Source organism: Salvelinus alpinus, chromosome 2, assembly GCF_045679555.1.
Source record: "Salvelinus alpinus chromosome 2, SLU_Salpinus.1, whole genome shotgun sequence".
Lineage (NCBI taxonomy): Eukaryota > Metazoa > Chordata > Actinopteri > Salmoniformes > Salmonidae > Salvelinus > Salvelinus alpinus.
The window spans coordinates 103,423,584-103,436,161 of NC_092087.1; the positions used below are offsets into that span (position 1 = coordinate 103,423,584).

The 12,578-nt window shown below is 40.0% G+C and overlaps 2 protein-coding genes across 2 annotated transcripts in view; both read right to left on the reverse strand.

The window, feature by feature from the left end:
• LOC139546596 (zinc finger protein 420-like) overlaps window positions 1-12,578 on the reverse strand; it is a 174,634-nt gene that overhangs the window by 121,362 nt on the left and 40,694 nt on the right. The gene's annotated exons all lie outside the window — the stretch shown is intronic.
• On the reverse strand, window positions 1,680-11,432 carry LOC139552089 (zinc finger protein 883-like). Its single transcript, XM_071363498.1, has 4 exons — window positions 11,054-11,432; window positions 10,517-10,614; window positions 10,314-10,383; window positions 1,680-3,428 (listed from the first exon to the last, which is right to left on the reverse strand). Exons 1-4 carry the CDS (start codon window positions 11,430-11,432, stop codon window positions 2,362-2,364), a joined length of 1,614 nt encoding a protein of 537 aa, XP_071219599.1. The 3' UTR covers window positions 1,680-2,361.

Consider the following 12,578-nt stretch of genomic DNA (forward strand, 5'->3'; position numbering starts at 1 on the left):
AAAATGTTATTTTTCAGTTGTAAAAAAAAAAAGAAAAAAAGAGCAACAATCTCTAAAGACCTGTTTTTGTTTTGTCATTATGGGATATTGTGATGTCATTATGGGATATTGTGATGTCATTATGGGATATTGTGATGTCATTATGGGATATTGTGTGTAGATTGATGAGGGGAAAAAATGATTTAATACATTTTAGAATAAGGCTGTAACGTAACAAAATGTGGAAAAAAGTCAAGGGGTCTGAATACTTTCTGAAGGCATTGTATATAGCCATGTTATAAAGTATGAAAAGGCTTGTTCATTCACATGTCATGAAATCACTATGACATCATCATATTTGTATATATCCTAATGAATAAACTTTGGCTGGAAACATGGTTATTATTTATTTATTTAACAAGGTAAGTCAACTGAGAACACATTGTCATTTACAGCAACAACCTGGGGAATCATTACAGGGGAGAGAAGGGAGGATGCATGAGCCAAATTGTAAACAGTTTATATAGTTTACACAAATATTAGCCTCTTAGCTCTTATTGCAGGACTTTGACTGTGGTACATCACCTCCCCAGTCAACCTATTTTGTGTATTGAACATTCATATTGAACAGCCTTACCTATATAGTAGCACCACCACACATCAGCCCATTCTCTTCTTGCAGTCAAAGCTGCAGTGTATTGTTGCTATAGGAGTTTATGATTAATAATCCTATTTATTTCAAGCCCCACTACGATGTCACCATACTATTCCTTTAAAGCCCCTCTGTTAGATATAAATCATCAGAGTGGGAAACCAACTGACATGGAAACAATGGAGCAAATGTATCACTATCAGAGGGGTGTATTATGACATCATACAGAACTACTCAGACATTCCAAATATCACTTGATTATCAGAGGGGTGTATTATGACATCAGATAGAACTACTTAGACATTCCAAATATCACTTGATTATCAGAGGGGTGTATTATGACATCAGATAGAACTACTCAGACATTCCAAATCAGGCTTCATCCATATCATGAAGGTGGATATTGATCCAACCATTTCAAAAGTAATGACCAGGCTGATGGAAACAGGTTATGCCTTTACAATTTTATAAAAGCCGACAGACGATATGTTAGTTCGTTTGACATGGTGGGGTCTTTTTGTGTCAGTAAAAATGTTTAAGCGAGAAATGGCGGTGGAAACTCCTTTGTTTTATGCAGATTTCTGAATATTCACATGAATATCTGTCTCAAATTACATTGAAACTTAGCTACTAAGGTGGATATTGATCCAACACCTGCCACTTATTCAAACCAGTCCACTGGGCACAGACGGCAGTTCAACATCTAGTTTCTATTTACATTTGAGTCGTCAACTAAAGTGAATTCAACATGAAATCAACACAAAATGTCACCTGTCATTGGATTTAGGTTGCCAGATGAATGAAAAACAACTAAAATAACTGATGTTGATGGCTTTTTACAAATCCAATCAGTTTTCTACATCTATCATCATCACGTGGATTTGTTTTGTTGAAATGACGTGGAAACAACGTTTATTCAACCAGTGGGAGGCTTGTAAATGACCCCAGGAAAGTGGAACGAGGAACTCTACATTGAGACAATAATAAACAGCAATCCGTGGGAGAGTTGTGGTGGATATTATAAAATAAGGATCTGCTGGAGTCCAAGTCAAACCAAGATTCTTTATTTCTGAGCTCAGAGAGAATAACAGAATTACACAGCGCAGTGTAGACAGTCTGAAATCCTGAAGCATTGGGTGATGAGCACATATCTTTATAGTTTCCTGTTCCTGGGCGGGACTTTATTCATACAAGGACCCAGGTGCAAATTGGTTTACAACACAGAATGATACTCCTAAGAACAGGAGCTTATAATAAGGAGAGTTTCACAAGGTTAGTCACATAATCAGTTATGTGGACACACATACAATTAACATTTTCCATTACAGAGTCTGAATATTTTCATGTCATTAAATCATCAGTGGGCCAAAAATGCAAATGTCAACAATGGAACAAATGCATCACATCCAAATATCACTGTATTATCTGTAGTGCTGGAGGAATGACACCCAGATAAACACACACAAAGAGTTTAAAAAGGACCATTTAAACACATGGAATCTGATCTACTTTATATTCAAACTGACATACTCCATATTAAATTCATGTTTTCTAATAAAAACAAACAAATATATGTTTGAGTATACCTTGTACCATTTAATTTCATATGGTAAAAACAAGTAAACACATTATGAGTTAACAATATAAGACAATGGGAGGAACTGTGTATGTTCTCTGATTAATTCTAAGTCAATGAGATGTGAAATATCAATATACAAGTAATTCTTCTCTTATGTGTGGATTCTCTCATGACGTTTAAGTGACTGTGATGAGTAATATGTTTTCCCAGTCTGAGCAATTTCTAAGCCTTCTCCTCTGTGTGTAGTCTCATGCGTTCTTTCAGGCTTCCTAAAAATGGGCAAAAACTTTGCACCCTGGGAGGAGTGGTAAGGCTTCTCCCCTCTGTGTATTTTCTCGTGTTGGTTCAGGTTGCTTTTCTGATTAAAACTCTTTCCACACATGGAGCAGTGGTAAGGCTTCTCCCCTGTGTGTATTCTCTCGTGCCGTTTCAGATTCCCTGGCTGACTGAAACCCTTTCCACACTGGGAGCAGTGGTAAGGCTTCTCCCCTGTGTGTATTCTCTCATGTTGTTTCAGCTCCCCTGAATGGCTGAAACACTTTCCACACTGGGAGCAGTGGTAAGGCTTCTCCCCTGTGTGTATTCTCTCATGCTGTTTCAGCTCCCCTGACTGGTTGAAACACTTTCCACACTGGGAGCAGTGGTAAGGCTTCTCCCCTGTGTGTATTCTCTCATGCTGTTTCAGCTCCCCTGACTGGTTGAAACACTTTCCACACTGGGAGCAGTGGTAAGGCGTCTTCCCTGTGTGTATTATCTCATGACCTTTTAGGTGTGATTTCTGATTAAAACAAATTCCACACTGGGAGCAGTGGTAAGGCTTCTCCCCTGTGTGTATTCTCTCATGCCGTTTCAGGGACACTGGCTGATTGAAACCCTTTCCACACTGGGAGCAGTGGTAAGACTTCTTCCCTGTGTGTATTATCTCATGACCTTTTAGGTGTGATTTCTGATTAAAACCAATTCCACACTGGGAGCAGTGGTAAGGCTTCTCCCATGTGTGTATTCTCTCGTGTTTTTTCAGCTCCCTTGAACGGCTGAAACCCTTTCCACACTGGGAGCAGTGGTAAGGCTTCTCCCTTGTGTGTATTTTCTCATGTTGTTTCAGGTCCCATAACCGGTTACAACCCTTTCTACAGTGGGAGCACTGGTGTCGTCTTGCTGGTTCGGACGTCCCTGGCTCTGGTTCCTCTGAGTATGGTCTTTCTCCTGCCAACGACACTGTGTTATTTTTAAATAGAGACCCGAATGAAACCTACACATGATAAAACAACCTTGCTACGAGGGTAAATCCTAAATCAGATCTCTCAATAACCTGAGGCCAGTTTTAACAATTATAGTGTGTTTTTAAAACAAATGTAGAGCTTCCTGGCAATTACTGCTATGTTTACATTACTTATTTTATTCATCCTGTTTTACAAGTCAGAACACAAACTAGACAGTTCTAGGACACTGAAGACACAGACGTCGCTAGATTCCAATCGAGCAGGTGGTTCTAAATATATAACTTTCATAGCTGTATGATACAGAATGTGACCTACACACTTCCTTAAACATAAAATAACTAAAGAAGTAATTTTGTGAGGAAGTCCAAAACTTGTTTTTACGTCGAAAATACAAAGCACAAGATACAAAGCACTTGAACTTTGTGAAGCGTTTATTTGGGCTGCAATTTCTAAGGCTGGTAACTCTAATGAACTTATGCATCAGAAGTAACTCTGGGTCTCCCATTCCTGTGATGGTCCTAAAAGTAATGATGGACAGTTGTTTCTCTTTGCTTATTTGAGCTGTTCTTGACATAATATGGACTTAGTCTTTTACCCAATAGGGCTATCTTCTGTATACCACCCCTACCTTGTCACAACACAACTGATTGGCTCAAACACATGAACTTCTTATGGCTGCAGCCCGACGCCGGTACACTTATGACAACAGCCAGTTCAAGTGCAGGGCGCGAAATTCAAAATATATATATTTTTAAATATTTAACTTTCACACATTAACAAGTTCAATACAGCATATGAAAGGTACACATCTTGTGAATCCAGCCAACATGTCCGATTTTTAAAATGTTTTACAGCGAAAACACCACGTATATTTATGTTAGCTCACCACCAAATACAAAACAGGACAGACATTTTTCACAGCACAGGTAGCATGCACAAAGCCAATCTAACTAACCAAGAACCAACCAAACTAACCAACAAACAACTTCATCAGATGACAGTCTTATAACATGTTATTCAATAAATCTATGTTTTGTTCGAAAAATGTGCATATTTCAGGTATAAATCATAGTTTACATTGCAGCTACAATCAGAAGTTGCACCGAAAGCAGACAGAATAATTACAGACACCAACGTCAAATACCTAATTACTCATCATAAAACATTTCTGAAAAATACATAGTGTACAGCAATTGAAAGACAAGCATCTTGTGATTCCAGACAATATTTCCGATTTATCAAGTGTTTTACAGCGAAAACACAATATAGCGTTATATTAGCTCACCGCAATAGCCAAAAACACAAACAATTTCCCAGTAGCAAAAGTAAGCGATCGTAACAAACAAGCAAAAGATATATAATTTTTGACTAACCTTGATTTTCTTCCTCAGATGACAGTCCTATAACATCAGGTTATACATACACTTATGTTTTGTTCGAAAATGTGCATATTTAGAGCTGAAATCAATGGTTACACCGTGTGCTAACTTAGCTACTTTTCCCCACTACGTCCAGATTTTTCCTGACACTTTTTCTGACACACATATTCTGACCAAATAGCTATTCATAAACATAACTAAAAAATACATGTTGTATAGGAAATGATAGATCCATTAGTTCTTAATGAAATCGCAGTGTTAGAATTCTAAAAAATAACTTCATTACGATATGCAGCTTCGGTATAGCTAGAGTACCCAAACGTTGGACGCCGGCGACTAGTACAACATGTTCGACAGATATATGAAATAGCATCATAAAATGTTTCTTACTTTTGCTGATCTTTCATCAGAATGTTGGACAAGGTGTCCTTTGTCCAGAACAGTCGTTGTTTGGAATTTGAACGGACACTTTCCCTCTTCATTTAGCACACGCGCTAGCCGGGTGGCACGAATCGCTCCATCGTCAACAAAGTCAGAGAACGGAACACGGCAAAACTCCCGAAAAAATTTCAATAATCTGATTAAACTATATTGAAAAAACATACTTTACGATGATATGGTCACATGTATCAGATAAAATCAAAGCCGAAGATAGTAGTCGTCCATAACGGCAGCTAAACAGAAGGCAATCCCACTGTCCACCGCGCGCTCCTCAGAGTACCGGAAATGAGGGACATGTCATACAAAGAGCCTGTATTCCACGTCAGACCAAGATAAACACGAAATTTCTTCTCTCACAGCCTCTTAACATCCAGGGGAAGGTCTATGAAGTGCACGTAGACTCTTACGTTTCATGCCCATGTATAGGCAGGAAGAACAACAGAGCCTCAATTTCAGACTTTCCACTTCCTGGTCAGGAAGTTTGTGCCAAATGAGTTCTGTTTGACTCACAGATATAATTCAAACGGTTTTAGAAACTAGAGAGTGTTTTCTATCCAATAGTAGTAATAATATGCATATTGTATGAGCAAGAATTGAGTACGAGGCCGTTTGAAACGGGCACATTTTATCTGGCTACTCAATACTGCCCCTGCAGCCCAAACAGGTTCAAATCTAGCCACCGTGTCAGATTTCAAAAAGGCTTTACGGAAAAAGCAAACCATGCGATTATCTGAGGACAGCACCCCATCAAACAAACACATGACAATCATATTTCAACCCGCCAGGTGCGATACAAAACTCAGAAATAACTATATAATTTGTGCCTTAAGTTTGAAGAGCTTCTTCTGTTGGGACTCCAATATGTCCCATAAACATCACAAATGGTCCTTTTGTTCAATTAATTCCATCGTTATATCTCCAAAATGTCCATTTATTTGGCGCGTTTGATTAAAAAAACACAGGTTCCAACTCACCCAGCATGACTACAAATATCTAATAAGTTAAGTTACCTGTAAACGCTGTCCAAACATTTCAAACAACTTTCCTAATCCAACTTTAGTTATTTTAAAATGTAAATAATCGAGAAAATTTAAGATGGGATAAACTGTGTTCAATACCGGATAAAAACAAGGTGAAGCGCGTGACCTGGAGCGCGCATCAAAACATTAGAGAGCACTAGGCTGGACCCTCGTTCTGAATAGCCGTACTTCTTCATTTCTCTTAAGAAAAACATCAACCAATTTCTAAAGACTGTTGACATCTAATGGAAGCAATAGGAACTGCAACCAAGTGCCACAGAAAAGTGCCACACAAAGCCATTTGAAAACAGAGTCCCCTCAACAACAAAAAAATCCTCCTGGATGGTTTGTCTTCGGGGTTTCACCTGCCAAATACGTTCTGTTATACTCACAGACAGTATTTTAACAGTTTTAGAAACTTTAGAGTGTTTTCTATCCAAATCCACCAATTATATGCATATCCTAGCTTCTGGGCCTGAGTAGCAGGCAGTGTACTTTGGGAACGCTTTTCATCCAGACGTGAAAATACTGCCCCCTATCCCAAACAGGTTAAGGAAAGAAATTCCACAACTTAACTTCTAAAAAGACACACATGTTAATTGAAATGCATTTCAGGTGACTACCTCATGATGCTACAGTCCTCCTTTAAGACTCCATGCTACAGTCCTCCTTTAAGACTCCATAATGTTTCATCATTAGACGCTACAGTCCTCCTTTAAGACTCCATCATGTTTAGAATGTGTCTGGAAGCGCTACTCTATCTATTCTACTCTCATCCTTTCGGTTTTAATCATATTTATGATAATAATGTTATAATAGGTAATAACTAACTTTAATAACTAGGCTACCTGCCTGGCGCCCCAACAAAATCTTTATCTTTACCCCCCTCTAACAATACCGCTACAGAATTAGCATGGTAGGCCATGGAACTTAAGGTAATCAGAAATATTTAGGACTAACTAATTCTTTGCCACCCATTTGGAAACTAACTGCAGCTCTATGTTAAGTGTTGCAGTCATTTCAGTTGCTGTGGTAGCTGACGTGTACAGTGTTGAGTCATCCGCATACATAGACACACTGGCTTTACTCAAATGTCATTGGCATGTTGTTGGTAAAGATTGGAAAAAAGAAGGTGCCAAACAGCTGCCCTGGGGAATTCCTGATTCTACCTTGATTTTGTGGTACAGGCTTCCATTAAAGAACACTGTGTTCTGTTAGACAGGTAGCTATGGGGCGGCAGGTAGCCTAGTGGTTAGAGCGGTAGACCAGTAACCGAAACATTGCTGGATCGAATCCCCGAGCTGACAAGGTAAAACTCTGTCGTTCTAGGCCGTCATTGAAAAAAATTATTTGTTCTTAACTGACTTGCCTAGTTAAATAAAGTTTACATTTTTAAAAAAGCTCTTTATCCACAATATAGCAGGGGGTGTAAAGCCATACGTTTTTTTCAGCAGCAGACTATGATCGATAATGTCAAAAGCCGCACTGAAGTCTAACAAAACAGCCCCAACAATACTTTTGTCATCAATTTCTCTCAGCCAATCAGTCATTTGTAAGTGCTGTGCTTGTTGAACGAACTTCCCTATAAGCTGAAAGTCTCAATTTGTTTACTGTAAAATAGCATTGTATCTGGCCAACAACATTTATTATTTTAAATGTAAGGGTTGGTAACAGGTTGATTGGTCGGCTATTTAAGCCAGTAAAGGGCGCTTTACTATTCTTGGGTAGTGGAATGATTTTAGCTTCCCTCCAAGCCTGAGGGAACACACTTTCTAGTAGGCTTAAATTGAAGATAATGCGAATAGAAGTGGCAATATCGGCCGCTATTATCCTCAATCATTTTCCATCCACGTTCTCAGACACCAGTGACATGTCATTGTTGATTTTCTTGCCCAAAATTTCATTTAAGGTGCCCCAAAGCTTTTTAAAATCATTCTTCATGTCATTTATCTTTGTTTCATAGTGTAGTTTCTTCTTTTTATTCAGTTTAGTCACATGATTTCTCAATTTGCAATACGTTTGCCAATCAGTTATACAGCCAGACCTATTTGCCATCTCTTTTGCCTCCCTCTTCATCATACAGACAACTCCATTGTGTCCTCCATTGTGTCCTCCTCCCAGAGCGCTAAGAACATTGGCGTGATCCTGGACAACACCCTGTCGTTCTCAACTAACATCAAGGCGGTGGCCCGTTCCTGTAGGTTCATGCTCTACAACATTCGCAGAGTACGACCCTGCCTCACACAAGAAGCGGCGCAGGTCCTAATCCAGGCACTTGTCATCTCCCGTCTGGATTACTGCAACTCGCTGTTGGCTGGGCTCCCTGCCTGTGCCATTAAACCCCTACAACTCATCCAGAACGCCGCAGCCCGTCTGGTGTTCAACCTTCCCAAGTTCTCTCACGTCACCCCGCTCCTCCGCTCTCTCCACTGGCTTCCAGTTGAAGCTCGCATCCGCTACAAGACCATGGTGCTTGCCTACGGAGCTGTGAGGGGAACGGCACCTCCGTACCTTCAGGCTCTGATCAGGCCCTACACCCAAACAAGGGCACTGCGTTCATCCACCTCTGGCCTGCTCGCCTCCCTACCTCTGAGGAAGTACAGTTCCCGCTCAGCCAAGTCAAAACTGTTCGCTGCTCTGGCACGCCAATGGTGGAACAAACTCCCTCACGACGCCAGGTCAGCGGAGTCAATCACCACCTTCCGGAGACACCTGAAACCCCACCTCTTTAAGGAATACCTAGGATAGGATAAAGTAATCCTTCTAACCCCCCCCCCCCCCCCCCTTAAAAGATTTAGATGCACTATTGTAAAGTGGCTGTTCCACTGGATATCATAAGGTAAATGCACCAATTTGTAAGTCGCTCTGGATAAGAGTGTCTGCTAAATGACTTAAATGTAAATGTAAATACCATTTTTAAATTCCTCATCAATCCACGTGGATTTAACAGTTTTTACAGCCATCTGTGGATTAGATGAAGGAGGGGTTGAGGTCAGGACAGATTCTCATCAGGGAGATAAAGGTTTGGTATCCTGTTACCCTCTTTACTCTCTTCCTGTGGAACCATAAGATGTAAGGATTGGAGAGAAGGAGGAGTGTCTTAAGTGAGATATATATCTGGATGGAACAAATGTTGGGTTGTCTGAATTACAGCTGTACAAAACCTTTGGGAATAATTAAACTTGGTTAAAGCTTCTCTAGTGTCCGTGAGTTATTTACTGTGGAAAAAAATAACCAAACAACATCAACAACATAGGAATCACTACAAACAATTGTATGACCTCTTATATAGCACATTAGGCCCAGCCTTTTGGAACTTTGGTTTTCCTAGATATGGCTACTATATTGTGATCACTACATCCGATGAATTTGGATACTGCTTTCAAACAAATTTCTGCAGCATTAGTAAAGATATGATCAAAATATGTTGATGATTTAATTTCTGTACTGTTTGTAACTACCCTGGTAGGTTGATTGATTGATAACCTGAACAAGGTTGCAGGCACTGGTTACGGTTCAAAGCTTTCTCTTGAGTGGGCAGCCTGATCACAGCTTTCCTCCAGTATTAGTTAATTCATTAACAGTGTCTGGAGTTTAGTTTGCCTGTTCTACAGTCTTGTAAAGATAGGGGGGTTGACTGGGACAGGCAATGTAACATCCATAATGTTTTAAGAAAAAGTATTTGTAAAATTTGCACCTTACAACGGATCATTGAAACTTTCTCTCCAAAGCTACCTTTCATCAAGGTTTTATATGGTCTATTGGTTTCTCTCTTTTCATTGGCAGAATCCTTTTTCAGTGTTATGATATTCATAACATCCATATCCACCAGTCTATCTTCCTGTCAACTAACAGACCTCTGCTGGTTGTCCTGGTAACAGATACCAGTGGGCAGATCTATTTTATTTGTTCAAAATAAACTACAGCACTTACTTTGATGTGTCAAATCTGATCCTTTCTTCTCTTCTACTCCTCTCACAGTTCCACTCAGCCCCGTTGTTTTCCTGCAGTCCACCAGCAGCACAGACAACCTCTTCATACCCAGCAGTAAGGTGCTACCGGGAGAGGCACGAAACGGGGACTCCAGGAGGGAGGAAGGTCTAGCGTTGTCCTGGTAACGATAAAGAGGGGACATAGACACATAACATTATGGATGCTGATGTCACTGTTGACAAAGTGCTTTACAGAAGCCCAGCCCAGACCCAGATAGAGCAAGCTGAATGCTAGACCAGACCAAGCTGTACCATCTGGTGTTCTGTTCTGGAGAGACTCTTCTCTGACTCGTCAGCATCAGGATGTTGTTGAGGTTCCCCAGAGGATCCACAATAGTCATGTCTCTCTCCTGTGTGAATGACAACATCAAACAGCTGGTAAACGTATGACCATCTATTGCGATCACAGAGTCTTACAAGAGGCATGCATATGTCTAAAATGGCCACTTTCATCATGATTTTGTAATATATTCTTTGTGATGCAAATGTAAAAGGTTGTTCCACGAAATGGGTGCCTTTTGCATTCCTTTGATATTTTATGTAGAAATTATGCACCAGAATTGGATTGTAAAATCCTGTTATACAAGATGAAGTGCGCTTTAATATAGACCACACGGAGAATGAAATAAATCAAATTTAAAAAAAGATGTACCAATGGCAGATTGAAACTAACAACTTATACAGTACAGAACAACATATTAATGTGTAGAACTTCAGTAGAATCCAGCTTTAAAACCCCACAGTTCAACAACTGCTGTTTGTGCCCCTGTTTTTAAAGACAGTACTCACTGATGGTAATCGGATATTCTGACTCCTCCTCCTCCCTTTTCACGCCTAAAACGTCTTCCTCCTCTTTTATTGAGATAGCCTCCTCTTCCTCTTTTACTCCAAAAGGTTCTTCCTCTTCTTTCACTACATTCTCCTCCTTCAATGTTACGGCATCTTCCTCCTTTTTGATTCTGAAAGGTTCTTCCTCTTCTTTCACTACATTCTCCTCCTTCAATGTTACGGCATCTTCCTCCTTTTTCATTCTGAAAGGTTCTTCCTCGTCTTTCACTACATTCTCCTCCTTCAATGTAACGGCATCTTCCTCCTTTTTCATTCTGAAAGGTTCTTCCTCGTCTTTCACAACATTCTCCTCCTTCAATATTACGGCATCTTCCTCCATTTTTATTCTTAAGCTTCTTCCTCTCCTTTCACCAGAACTTATTTTCTCCGTCTAGTTTAGTGAGCTCATGCTCTGGGCGATTAGCCTAGTGCAGTATGAAGTTAACACATTCCCTAATTTAAGAAGCAAATTACGTTCAAATGAACTAGTAGATACGTAAACAGAATTGTGTTCTAAACACCAAGATTAATATACACAAGATTAGTCTAAAGAGCTTAAATGCTCCGGTTTAATGTTTGCTAGCAAACCACCGCGTTGGTTGACTCAGAGGCCTTTTGTCGCTGTTGAAGAAGCCTCCCGCCCCGTCCATTAAATTATACGTCACGCAAGAAGCATTACCTGAAAAACTCACATTGCCATCTGCTGACTGGAGTGGGTAACACAGATTGGAACAAAAATAAAGCAATGTCAAAAAAAGTAATTTAAAAACAACCAGATGTTATGTTATCTTACTTCTTAGAGCCAAAACGTTCCTCCAGGGCTGACCTGCCCATTAGGTGACAGATTGAAGAGGGCGACATTAGCTTGGAATATGCCATCCTCGTCAAATTGACCAAGGCTCATCGCTAACAACACCTCACATAATTCTGCCCAAAAACAATGAAAACTTCTCCCACCCAGTGGCATATGGGATATTTAGGTGAGTGTTGGTGTTAGCACATAAAGCAGTGCCCACTTTGCAAAAGGCAACATGGACAGATAGGACTCTACCTGTGTAGAGCACATGCCCCTTTGCCCTTCCTGTCTCTCAAGTGCCCTTTTGGGTGGTGGTATAATTTGTATTCATTTTTTGTCATAGTTATTTTTAACCCACTGCCTGCAAGTCGTTTTTAAATTCACCTAAGTGATTTGTATTTTCCTTCAACTTTCTGAAGAGGAAACAGCCAGGAAATGCCCCTGTCTGAGTGCATTTGTCTACCACTATGTGTAGCTGTTAGCGATGATGCTAATGACAACCATCTTCTGGTTGATGGAAAAGTTTTCCCACAAACCTTGTCAATTAAATGTCAACTACAAAGTAGTCTATGCCTACCTGGCAGAATGATATCATGATTATTTGCATCAATCCAGTTGTGATTTGTTCAGCAAACTCTGCAATCACATGTGTGCTACAGAGACACCACTAACCAAGCAAGGCTCTTGCTG

What these genes read in the sequence shown, in the direction of transcription:
- LOC139552089 (XM_071363498.1), bottom strand. Translation starts at nt 11,432, where the DNA reads ATGGAGGAAGATGCCGTAATATTGAAGGAGGAGAATGTTGTGAAAGAC. An exon ending in CCAGAACAGAACACCAGATG is followed by an intron (nt 10,384 to 10,516) that starts GTACAGCTTGGT and finishes TATCGTTACCAG; the next exon opens with GACAACGCTAGACCTTCCTC. An exon ending in CGGTAGCACCTTACTGCTGG is followed by an intron (nt 3,429 to 10,313) that starts GTATGAAGAGGT and finishes AAAATAACACAG; the next exon opens with TGTCGTTGGCAGGAGAAAGA.